This window comes from Blennius ocellaris (genome assembly GCF_963422515.1).
Source record: "Blennius ocellaris genome assembly, chromosome: 9".
Classification (NCBI taxonomy): Eukaryota; Metazoa; Chordata; class Actinopteri; order Blenniiformes; family Blenniidae; genus Blennius; species Blennius ocellaris.
The window spans coordinates 26,648,916-26,662,721 of record NC_137658.1 but is presented as its reverse complement, the minus strand read 5'-3'; the positions used below and the strand labels follow the sequence as shown (position 1 = coordinate 26,662,721).

Below are 13,806 nucleotides of genomic sequence, written 5' to 3'. Positions count from 1 at the left end.
TTTCTTTATTAAAAGCACAGAGAAGCGACTGTATTGTGTTTTCTGCTATATAAATGAAGTTGATTTGAATTGAAGTTGAATTAGCAAATTGAAATACATGCTCAATGTTTTCAGTATATTTGGGGAATGTGAAAAGTGCAAAGAAGACATTGGCTCAACATATTACAATAACATAATACATATAATATAATACAACATGCAATACATTACTTCTACCAGCTGTTTACATCTGTATACGAGCAAAAGCATTTCAAGAAGTGAAAGCTTATAGAATGCTGTGTATGAAAGTAAGTTTTAAATCATAGCCAAGCAAATGTACATTTTGAATCGTCTTCATTGCAGTCATGCTCACTTCAAGAAGATTGGCTGTTTTGAGAAGATAAATATGTGACTTAAACTCGACTCATTATGTGTTTTTTAATCACGATTGCTTTCGTGTAAGTAATTTATTCCACTAGTAAATATCTGGTGTAAAACCTGCATTTGGTGCTAACTACACCATAATATGAAATAACTCAAACTCATATGAATAGGAGGGCAATGTCTGATTCTATTGAACACAATGTCCAATAATACCAAACAGTAGAAATGTCTTCTGCTTATTCTACTACTACTTTTCCTTCTGCTGCATTTTTTTCGTGTATAGGAGAGTTTTTAATGGAATTGTATTGCTGTATTTCATTCATTGATTTCATAATACTTTTTAAACTAAACCCATCCTGTGAAAAACCAAAGATAGTGCCAATGTTGATGTTGATCAAATCAGATTTTTGTCATCAAGAAAGTTATAAGTTATACGTATTTCTTTCCAGTTCAAGGCATAATTTACTCCTGGTGTGTGACGAGACGAGACGAGACGAGACGAGACGAGACGAGACGAGAGGAGACGAGACGAGAGGAGAGGAGACGAGAGGAGACGAGAGGAGACGAGACGAGACGAGACGAGACGAGAGGAGAGGAGACGAGAGGAGACGAGAGGAGATGAGAGGAGACGAGACGAGACGAGACGAGAGGAGACGAGACGAGACGATACGAGACGAGAGGAGACGAGACGAGACGAGACGAGACGAGACGAGACGAGACGAGACGAGACGATACGATACGAGACGAGACGAGACGAGACGATACGAGACGAGAGGAGACGAGACGAGACGAGACGAGACGAGACGATACGAGACGATACGAGACGATACGATACGAGACGAGACGAGACGAGACGAGACGAGACGAGACGAGACGAGACGATACGAGACGAGAGGAGACGAGACGAGACGAGACGAGACGAGACGAGACGAGACGATACGAGACGAGACGAGACGATACGAGACGAGACGAGAGGAGACGAGACGAGACGAGACGAGACGAGACGAGACGAGACGAGACGAGACGAGACGAGACGAGCAGAACGCAACAGGCAGCTTGCAAAATAGGATAACATGAGGAAAGAAGAGATTTTTTCCCTAATGGGGACATTCCATTAAAAGGATTCAAAAGAACAGCAAAACTAACTTAAATGAACTAATGTACAGAAGAATACACAAGAATCACACATTTCTCTCATAAACCCCCTGAGACAAGTCCAGTGAAACACAGCAGGCAATGAGATATTGTTGGTGAAATATTATAATTAAGGAAGCACATTTGTTCATGAATAACTCAATCCATAGAGCAACAAGGTACAGATTAACCACTTTTAGAGATTTGACTTCCTCCGGTCTGTTCTTATTCCTCCTGCCACTCTGCAGTTTTCTTTTTTTTAATGAAAAGTGCGTTAAAATAAAATGTATAAAATGTATTATTATTTTATTCATTATCTTTTGCTTCAATCCAAGAAAGTTATTTCCAAATGTACTAGTTTATGAGTAAGGGACAAGAAGATTGATAAGTAGTTCATGCATATTTTAAAATTCCTGATCTTCAACAGAAAATTATTTTTTATTTTTTATTTTATTAAATGATTGCTTATGAGCAGTGAGATTCTGCTTCTAAGCTCCAAAACAACAGGAAGATAAACTGTTGAAAGCAACTAAAGTGAGAAACACGTGATAAAGTGATAGATGGAGAAAGTATGAACAAAGTTCTTTGGCACAAGAGGGATATTTAATACATACAGTACTTTTATGAATGTGATGCTTGCCTGTGAAAGGTGCAAACTGCACATTCATTTAGATGGTTTCTCTAGAGACGATGTCTAGAATATCTCTTCCTATAAAGCTTTAACTAGGACAATTCTATATTGTTTAACATGATCAGACAGCAAAGAAGCACAAAACTAATGGGTGAAATGGAGAGTGATAAGATCCAGCTCCGTAAGCGTTTCTAATGCCGAGTTCTCAATTTGAAGTGTGCTTTTCAAACTCTTTTTAGACGTCTCTCCTGTAAACAATGTCAACTTATTGAAAGTCCAACAATAAAAACAAGACACACTTCAGATAGCTATGAGTAAATATAATCATGTTTTGAAACAATCCTGTAAAAAAATCAGGGTGTTATTATTTGTACAGCCACAAAAACTTGTTTTTTGGCATGAACAGAGAAGGAAGACATCCCAAACTCTTCAACTATCTGCACTGCACTTTGGACGAGTCGTAAACACGCCTATAGAGCAGCTTGTGAAATGAGCCGTTCACATAACAAGAGCTATTGGAAGTGTTGGAGGAAGGGAGAACACACACAGGAACAGGGAGGAACATGCAAACTAGATACAGAGACTTTTCCACTATTACTGTTAACACACATATATACTATCCTCTCTCTCTCAGACACAATGATAGAGCTACTGTCATCCGGACTTACCTAGTGGCAGTATGAAGAGGACACTAGGTGGCAGTATGAAGAGGACACTAGGTGGTAGTATGAAGAGGACACTAGGTGGCAGTATGAAGAGGACACTAGGTGGTAGTATGAAGAGGACACTAGGTGACAGTATGAAGAGGACACTAGGTGGCAGTATGAAGAGGACACTAGGTGGTAGTATGGAGGGGACACTAGGTGGCAGTATGAAGAGGACACTAGGTGGTAGTATGGAGGGGACACTAGGTGGTAGCATGGAGAGGACACTAGGTGGCAGTATGAAGAGGACACTAGGTAGCAGTATGAAGAGGACACTAGGTGGCAGTATGGAGGGGACACTAGGTGGTAGTATGGAGGGGACACTAGGTGGCAGTATGAAGAGGACACTAGGTGGTAGTATGGAGGGGACACTAGGTGGTAGTATGGAGAGGACACTAGGTGGCAGTATGAAGAGGACACTAGGTGGCAGTATGAAGAGGACACTAGGTGGCAGTATGAAGACGACACGAGGTGGCAGTATGGAGGGGACACTAGGTGGTAGTATGGAGGGGACACTAGGTGGTAGTATGGAGAGGACACTAGGTGGTAGAATGGAGAGGACACTAGGTGGTAGAATGGAGAGGACACTAGGTGGTAGTATGGAGGGGACACTAGGTGGCAGTATGAAGAGGACACTAGGTGGCAGTATGAAGAGGACACTAGGTGGCAGTATGGAGGGGACACTAGGTGGTAGTATGAAGAGGACACTAGGTGGCAGTATGAAGAGGACACTAGGTGGTTGTATGGAGGGGACACTAGGTGGCAGTATGGAGGGGACACTAGGTGGTAGTATGGAGGGGACACTAGATGGCAGTATGAAGAGGACACTAGGTGGTAGTATGAAGAGGACACTAGGTGGCAGTATGAAGAGGACACTAGGTGGTAGTATGGAGGGGACACTAGGTGGTAGTATGGAGAGGACACGAGGTGGCAGTATGAAGAGGACACTAGGTGGCAGTATGGAGGGGACACTAGGTGGTAGTATGGAGGGGACACTAGGTGGCAGTATGAAGAGGACACTAGGTGGTAGTATGGAGGGGACACTAGGTGGTAGTATGGTGAGGACACGAGGTGGCAGTATGAAGAGGACACTAGGTGGTAGTATGGAGGGGACACTAGGTGGTAGTATGGAGAGGACACGAGGTGGCAGTATGGAGGGGACACTAGGTGGTAGTATGGAGGGGACACTAGGTGGCAGTATGAAGAGGACACTAGGTGGTAGTATGGAGGGGACACTAGGTGGTAGTATGGAGGGGACACTAGGTGGCAGTATGAAGAGGACACTAGGTGGCAGTATGAAGAGGACACTAGGTGGTAGTATGAAGAGGACACTAGGTGGCAGTATGAAGAGGACAATAGGTGGCAGTATGAAGAGGACACTAGGTGGCAGTATGAAGAGGACACTAGGTGGCAGTATGAAGAGGACACTAGGTGGTAGTATGAAGAGGACACTAGGTGGCAGTATGAAGAGGACACTAGGTGGCAGTATGAAGAGGACACTAGGTGGCAGTATGAAGAGGACACTAGGTGGTAGTATGAAGAGGACACTAGGTGGCAGTATGAAGAGGACACTAGGTGGTAGTATGAAGAGGACACTAGGTGGCAGTATGAAGAGGACAATAGGTGGTAGTATGAAGAGGACACTAGGTGGCAGTATGAAGAGGACACTAGGTGGCAGTATGAAGAGGACACTAGGTGGCAGTATGAAGAGGACACTAGGTGGCAGTATGAAGAGGACACTAGGTGGCAGTATGAAGAGGACAATAGGTGGCAGTATGAAGAGGACACTAGGTGGCAGTATGAAGAGGACACTAGGTGGCAGTATGAAGAGGACACTAGGTGGCAGTATGAAGAGGACACTAGGTGGTAGTATGAAGAGGACACTAGGTGGCAGTATGAAGAGGACACTAGGTGGCAGTATGAAGAGGACACTAGGTGGCAGTATGAAGAGGACACTAGGTGGTAGTATGAAGAGGACACTAGGTGGCAGTATGAAGAGGACACTAGGTGGTAGTATGAAGAGGACACTAGGTGGCAGTATGAAGAGGACAATAGGTGGTAGTATGAAGAGGACACTAGGTGGCAGTATGAAGAGGACACTAGGTGGCAGTATGAAGAGGACACTAGGTGGCAGTATGAAGAGGACACTAGGTGGCAGTATGAAGAGGACACTAGGTGGCAGTATGAAGAGGACAATAGGTGGCAGTATGAAGAGGACACTAGGTGGCAGTATGAAGAGGACACTAGGTGGCAGTATGAAGAGGACACTAGGTGGCAGTATGGAGGGGACACTAGGTGGCAGTATGGAGGGGACACTAGGTGGAAGTATGAAGAGGACACTCAGTCGCACATTTCATCCAGATTTTCACATTTGAAATGAAGCCTATTTCTTTGCCCTCTCAAACATGTATATTCTTATATCTATAATCTGTGGACTTTCAGCTTTAAATGGTTGCACAGTTTGTAAGATGAAGTTGTAGCGCTCGTTCTGAAAGGACAGTGAATTTACTATTAGTTGACTTGTTGAGTGTTTGAAACATGAAGAAATAACTCATATATTACTGCAGCTGAGGTTCTCCTGCTTCACACTCGTGGACTGTGAAGGACATTCATGTAGTTGTGAGAGCCTTATGTATTTATGTCTCTGGGCATCTATATTTGACTCTATGAGTGCAAAATCTTTTTTATTTGAAAATGTAAAATCTTTTGTTCAATATTTCCACCATAAACTTTTTAACTCCAGTTTCAAATAACCCAACAGTTTCACTGGGGGAAAAATCTGAAGAGACGTGAATTGAACTTAATTGAAACTGTGCAATCAACAATAACATTTCAAGTTAGAGTCTTTACACCGATATATCTTGAATTGATGTCAAAAACATTTGTTCAACATGCATAACAATGTGATTTTTATTTCTGGAACATTAATAATTTATGCACTATGAGCCAATCTTTTCAAATTCATCCACTCAGCAGCAAAAAAAAAAAAAAAGATCTTGTTATCTTTACTGTTTCATTCAGTATTTAAAAACAGCAAAGGCTTCAGTACCCTGTCATCACATATGGATAGAATGAAGTGGGCTGTTGCTGGTTTAGTGGACAACAGACCACGAACAATCTATCAAACATGAACTCCAGTTCATACAGATGGTCTATAGATCATGAGGCGGGAAAAACACTACGTTCACTTGGATTTTATATTTCATGCAAAAAAAAACAAGTAACAAGTTCAAACAGCGTTTCTTGATCAACATAAATAAATAATGCAAAAGGTAGTCTTGTTTTTTATGTAGACAATTTAGTTTGCATTACTAATGTTGTAGTTAAGGGTCCCAAAGTAACTTTTTTATATATGTCGTTGAATAAGTAGAAGTAGAAGAAAGCAAACGAACAAACAAACAAATAAATAAATAAATACAATTTGAAAATGACCAAAAATGACAAAAGTACAAAATAAAAATGTTTAAAGGGTAAAATCTTAATTTTTAATAATTTATTATGGTTTCAAGTTCAAAATACAAATCTACCAATGCATTTCTTTAATGGGGGTTAATCTGCTGTATAATGTTTTTAAATGCTTTGTGAATTGTTTTAAGTTGTTTGTGCCAGAGCTCTCTCGCCCCTCATCAAGAGGGTGACAAATCTCAAGCTATAATTGCCAATGCTGCGCTGGTGAAATTGAAGGAGTGCGATGCAGAACAACAGTCTAACTGACACAAGCTGGAATCTTGCAGATTTATAATTGCCCCTCAGATCAGGAGTATCTCAAAATCCTCTGCAATCACCACGCCGTGCACTCTAAATAAACCTTTTAACCAGGAACCTTTAGAGCCAAACACTTCTGAAGTGCAGTGAAGTCAGAGAAGTCAGAGAGAGATGGATTTTGGGACGACCACACATCATCTGCAGACTGTGACCATGAAAAGCTCCTTATTCTTCATGGTGAGCTGTGGAGAGCTGCTTGGCCACAACGTCACGCATTCACACATTGAAACTTGTTAACACAAAGTTCAGACAGCAACAATCATGAGAGCTTCCATGCAGAGTCCCATCATGCAGTAGAATTATTTCACTCACATGCTCCCTCCCCCTTCCCTTTCTCCCTCTTTGCCCTTATCTCCACCTTTCCCAAAGCAAACCTTCGACATTACCTGTCGCACTAAAAGTCCGCTGGCTTGTGATTGGCAGAGAGGGCATTAAGGTGTTACTCATTGGTACCTGTGTGGCCCCGGGGCCTGTTTTAGCGGACCGCTCATGCAGCAGCTCACACTAAACAGCCCCGTTGTGCACTTTTTGCTCTGTTCGGAGCTTTTTACTGCCAAATCGGAGAACAAGGCAGAGTTCGGTGTGCACTGACAAACCCCAGCTCCATGAAGCCCAAAAAGGAGGCAGAGATGTCGGGAGTCATCGTCAACCGCTTTGCTGAAGGTAAGACTCAATCAAGCTGCGATGAATCCAGACATGATACATGTAGAAAAGACAGCGTGTGCTTTGTTTGAGCGTATGCTGGTGGGATTGTTTGACACCAGGAAAAGCTTTGCATTCCTTTTCCTCGTAAAATGAAAGCAGAAGTATTGCCTTGTCATGGTGCACTAACTCTCTGTAAAACCCTTTAATCCTCAACCTGTTGACAATTTGAGCCCTGCGGAGGTGTTTAATCAAGTCTGTTTCATATTTAATGTTTTTAGACTCACTTTATTATCTGAATAGTCATTTAAAAATAGATAATTCTGTTAGAAAATGGAAAAAAAATGAACAAATATTTGATCATGTTTAGCCGAAATAATGGATTTCTTATCAAATTCCTCAGAAAAATGTCATTTTAAAAATCGGAGTCTAAATTTGACCTACTCGTTGTTTGGATGTTTGTTTGTTATTCTGAACAAGAAACAAATACAGAAGTTACTAAAGCACTTCCCTCAGTCACTCAAAAAACTGTTAAACTTGCACTATTTGCTTTAAAATTTATTTATTCATCAACAAATGTTCTTTATCTCAAACCTTATTACCTGAGAGAAAATATGATCAATCTGATTAAAGTTGATCTCATGCGTTTGAGTTGCAGAGTTTTTTTTAGAATGTGTCATGACCTTCGTGGAACAAGGTCAATATGAAATAATTATCAATTAAAGATTCATAGGAACAGATTATCTAAAAAAGATTAGAATACCTCAAAAAAATGTCTATTTTTCTTTTAACACATCAGCTTCCTGTTTAGAATACTAGAGTATATGCATCGTTGTATGTAACAATATCAAGTCGTGGCTCTTCTGCTTTTGAATAAATGTCATCACATTGCAGCGTCGAGCCACGTGTTTCTGTATTTAATGTTTGACTGCAAAAAAGATTCTGCAGCTTAGGACTCACACTGGATTATACATTTATAGCTCCTGGCCAGTTAAATCTTACTTTTATGAACAAGGCATTCATGCAGTTTCTCTTATATGTCATGGAGTGCCACACTGTTAAAGTACAATCATTTCAGATGATAGCAGACTTTACTGCTGATTTAAACTGAATATTTGTCATAAAGAGATTTGGTGTTCATTTCTTTTGTTGCCCACAGTGGAAATATTTGGTTTGTTGTCTAGGGAGAGCAGCTATCAGCTACGTGCCTCCGGCGCTTGTTGAGTCTGATTAATGTTTCACAGTAGAGTGAGCGGAGCGCACTGTGTACTTTCAGTGAACCCCTTCACCACAGAACATTAGTTTATTAATGTTGTATTTCATTGCTTTTCTGGACTCAGTGTTAGTGACGGCTACACCTGCAAGGAAAGTCAACAGCTCCCATTATGAAGGGGGACTGTGGCGTGTGGAGTCGTGCTCCAGTCTTTGGTGCAGAACTAAAGTAAACCGATGAAATAGTGAAATGTGTGTGGGCTTAGAAGTCTCCTGTCGAACAAGACGCCACAACCGAACCTTTCTTCTTGTTCTGATGGGAGTATGACTCGGCCTGTAAGGGAGCTGCAGGGGCCTTTAGGCTTAAACAATTAACATTTTCTATGACTTTGCTCCTGTTTTTAACAATAGATGTGTATTTAATATGGCTATATTTTCTCTCTCTCTAAATATAAAGCATATTTAGAGAGAGAAACTATAGTTCACTACATTTCAGATAACAGGTTTCATATTTAACTCATTGCTGGGATTTAGGAAAGAATGAGACACAAAACCAAACAACACCACTACTGTGCACCAATAATAAATACCAGGAACTTCCAAATGTACAACAAATTCACATTCTTCCTGATGCACAGCTGCTGCATACGTCTGGATTTATGTTTATCTGTACAAATGTGCTACGTTAAAGCCTTCTGGTGCCTCTGAATAGGAGTGATGATAAGGAATTATTGTACTGGATGATTTTGGAGCGTCTGATTTTGTAACAGTTTACTTCACTGCCACCTGCTGGATGTTATATGTGTCACAGTTGGTCTGGAACGTGAATCCACAATGGATTTAATTGAATCGTTTTCATTTCTCAAACCACAAAGGACTCTTCTACTCCTTCCACTAAGTACTTCACCTACAAACTGATATGATTTATGAGACTAATTTAAAATATTATGGTTGAAAAGTGACTTTGTGATGCAATCTCTTTTTTCTGTAAATGCATATAAAATAAGAAAAAAAACCTAATAAAATACACTAACCCCAATTATCCACACTGACATTTATAGGCGATTCAACTTAGTGATTACTAAAAATATCAGTAGACTTTACATTTAAATCCGAAAAGAAAACAACTATTAACTGTTATTGGACTTAAAATGCAGCATACCATGATATCATGTTAACAGTTTGACCATCAACCTCAACTATTACGATTATTATGATGATGATAATAATAATAACAACAATAACAATACTACTACTACTACTACTACTACTACTAATAATAATAATAATGATAATAATAATAATCTCAACTACTGTATCAAGCTTTTAACCATGTATTTGTGATATTTGCAATACAACTTTCCATATTGTATTGTATTGTATTGTATTGTATTCCAGCAGCATAGCAGGTCTTTACTGTTCTGCTGCAAAAATAACAGTCTGCTGTCATCCTGTGGCCGATGGGGGAACTGTCACTGCATTTACTGCCGAGAAACTGTGTGTGTGTGTGTGTGTGTGTGTGTGTGTGTGTGTGTGTGTGTGTGTGTGTGTGTGTGTGTGTGTGTGTGTGTGTGTGTGTGTGTGTGTGTGTGTGTGTGTGTTTGTGTGTGTGTGTGTGTGTGTGTTTTCATTTAAAGAGGTTATAATACCATACCCTGGGCAGACTTGGATAACTGCCAGCTCGTCCCAGGGCTGTTTCCAAAAGTTATTTTCTCTCACAGGATCCAAAAAGAGGGAAAGGGATTTTGAACATATTTGAACTTTACTTCAAATGTAATTGTTTTTCATTACAATAGGAAACCAGAACAACATTTAAATGTTGATGGATTCAGTATGGATACAGTAATTCAGATGTAGTGTTGGGCAGACAGTGAGGATTAAACGTTCCGGACACGTTGACCACGTCTGATCTAGACTGTGACTGAAAGGCTGTGTTGAATCTCACTGAGGGTTGTGTCAGAATACTGTAAAAGAGAATCACAGAGATGATAATCACCATCACGAGTTCCATACAGTGTTGGGCCAGGAGGTAAACCTTTTCAGGATGCTATAATCCCAGTGTCCTAATTCTATTTATTCTCGCCATTTAACAACTTCTTCTGTCTATAGACTTCGATTTATTTGGTTTTCCATTCAGACAACCATGAACACTCCAGCCTTCCCTGTATCAAATTCAAAAACAAACTTTGCTGAGCACCTAAGACGTTCCCCTTAATGACCTTTGATGTCAATTAAAACTAATCTCTACACTTTTACCAGGCTTGTGACTTCTAAATAAAACACTGGTATGAATGTGTTGAATTACTTCATGCAAAAAGGAATTGCATGTTGGAAAGAAACACAATGCCCACCAGCTCGATATGCAATGGTAGGGTTTGTTTTTTTGTCTTTTCCTTCTGTGTGAGATCTTTTTTATGTTTGTTTTGCATCATTAACGTCCATGAACGCCAAACAGCCTCAGGTAGTGACTTTTTACAACTCTGTGTGTGTGCGTGTGTGTGTGTGTGTGTGTGTGTGTGTGTGTGTGTGTGTGTGTGTGTGTGTGTGTGTGTGTGTGTGTGTGTGTGTGTGTGTGTGCGAGAGAGAGAGAGAGAGAGAGAGAGAGAGACAAGATGAATATTCTGGGTATACTGTTGCCGTCTTAGTTTTGTAGTTTCGTGATTAAAGTATTTTCAGGTTGTGTTCATGGTCCTCGTGTTTTACCTTTTTCTTTCTCTTCAGCCTAACCTCACAATTACAGATGGGTACATGTCCCATTATTATGGGATTAAATGCATGGATTCAGAGAACATTACTCGAGGAGTTTTGGATGTTTAAAAAGTTTTGGATAATTAAAAACTACTTTACATTTTTTAATATTGTGTACGAAATCCATACTTCACCTCCACACAAACCGTCTTTAAAAAGAGCACATAATAGAAGAGGATCTCCACATTTAGAGTCCCATAAGAGAAATCAATCCAGCAGTTTTGCCAGAAACTTCAATTCTCTCCTTTGGAATAAGTCAATATTCCCTCCAGGTATGGCAGTTAGAACTATATAGTTGTAACTATAGTTTATACCAGAGTTCAAATGCTGCAGGCAAAGAGTCTCGAACCACAACCACCATCCCTGTGATTTGTATTCCTGCTGTTTATGATACTGAAGGCAGTTTCTGGTGCTTCATTAACGTCTCTCTGGTGTTCAATGTTCCTCACACAGCAAATGTATCTGGCTTGGGGAGTCACAGCAGTCACAAGGAATCCATGCATATCTGTGTCAATTAAATAGATTAAAAACATCATTTCCTTCAGAGTGGATGTCTTTGCACATCCATTTAAAGCTTGAGTTAAATATACCAGAGCAGAAGAGGCTGTTAACATAAACTAAAGGATTGTTACATCTTGTAAACACTGAATTTCCACATTGTTATGGTGATTTTGCAATTATTTTTCCAGAAGAATTTAACATTTTTCAAATAAATTCAACTTCTGTCAAACCCTATCGTCACATTTTTGTACAACAACGAAAGGAAGAGGAAAATAGTAAAAAAAATAAAATTGAAATGATTGTGACATGCCTCGTCCAGAAGGACTGATCACATCACCGCAGTGTGAAAGGTTGATTTTTAAATCCTCTAATTGGTTATATAAGAACTTCATGGCCTTGAACATTTGAACCAGTGTGGCTGCTTGAGCGTGATTTGAACTACCTCTACTCCTCTGCAGCTAGAATACCAAAGATGAAATATAAAAAGTATGATTAACCTGCAGGGTTTTTTTTATTTTATTTTATTTTCCCATGCACTGTGGTTTGGTCCAAACCACCAGCTCATATAAGGAAAGCTTCTTTCTGCTACACAACACATTTGAACACATTTTAGTGTTCCTGCTTTCACCTCACTCACTCACTCACTCACTCACTCACTCGTGCATAATTTCATTGTAAGTCTTCTTCACACTTTTGGGTCAGGCGGGTTAATTTGCCATTTTTAACTAATTATGCTTTTACCTCTATATTTCAACATTAGTGACGGTTTAACTTCAATGCTTGGTGTCTTTTTCCCAGCACAACCCCATCTATGTAATTCTACATTTATGTACCCATTTTGATACTGGCTCAACACATTGGACCTAAAATTACAAAAAAAAAACGATAGAAAATTCGATTGGGAAAATGTTAGAGTTTTCATATTGAGAGCCACAAACATGTGATGCCTAATGAAAAACGTTCACAACTTAGAAAGCATATCCAATTATAGCCAGTGAATGTACAAACCAATGCATAAATGTATCCAAAATACACATTTATGTGCAACTGTTTACATAAAATACAAGAAACCAATTTACAGTAGATATGGATTTCTTCAGTGCCAGGCGAGCCGTAGTCTGCCCAGTCCCTCATAGCAACAGCAGTGGAATTTCCTGATTGGCTGGTTGGAGTTGACTTTTGATCAATAGATAAAGCGTGTCTGGTTTCTCTTTTTTTCTCTGCCACCGATCACACCACACAGAATCAGCTCTTTTACCATCAATTCTCCCACATACGTGACGCATAAAACACGTACCAACACATCAAGATTTTAATATGATCATAACTCTGGTTATATTTGGCCAATCAACAACATTTAAAAACTGCTTTCAAGCTTAAAATCCACACTTTGCAGCCACTTGAAACGGAGTCTGTGGCTGCTGCTTTGTGCTACGCCATGCAAAGTAGCCACGTGACGCAAATTGGCGTCAATTGACAGAAGAGGGTTAAATAGAGTTCGAATCTCCTACTACTTCCATCATTATCTCCCCTGCTCATTGGCACATACCTGCCATCTGTCCAGTCTGCAGACGAGCTCGATGAACGCTCACAGCACAATGTTAGGGTACGAAGAAATAATTGGCTTTCCTGGAAAAGTGTTCAAAAGGGGGAGAACAAGTGTAACATTACACTGCTTCTAAAGTTTCAAAAAAGGCCAACCCCCCCTCCCCCCTCTCTCTCTCTCTCTCTCACTCTCACTCACACACACACACACACACACACACACACACACACAGAGTTATAAAAAGTAACTATTGCGTGATTCTCTTACTCTCATTACTTTCAGACAGATTTTTGATGTTGTGAGGCAAAATCACAAGAGTAGCAAAAACTCATTACACAACCACTGAATTTGATGTTCATTCACTCACTGTACATTTCAATTCATAGGCACAAGGACCCAGCAGAAACAAAAACCCCTCTCACACTCTCTTCCTGCCCTCCCTCTTCCTCCTTCAAGCCCATGTGCTCCTGGAGGAGGTGATTTCAACTCACAGTGTGCGTGCTGGGCTGTATAAAGACATTCATTCAGTGCAGGATAGCGGGGTTGAAGATGATGATGAT

The 13,806-nt window shown here is 40.2% G+C and overlaps 1 protein-coding gene across 1 annotated transcript in view; it reads left to right on the top strand.

The window, feature by feature from the left end:
• Window positions 1–3,695: 3,695 nt before the first annotated feature.
• Window positions 3,696–13,806, top strand: part of LOC308134163 (solute carrier family 4 member 11-like) — a gene marked incomplete at its 5' end in the record, with an annotated part of 35,259 nt that continues 25,148 nt past the window's right edge. The window contains 2 exons of the mRNA XM_080501794.1: window positions 3,696–4,101; window positions 7,141–7,260. Coding sequence (XP_080357920.1) covers window positions 3,696–4,101; window positions 7,141–7,260 — 526 coding nt within the window. The remainder of the gene's footprint in view (window positions 4,102–7,140; window positions 7,261–13,806) is intronic.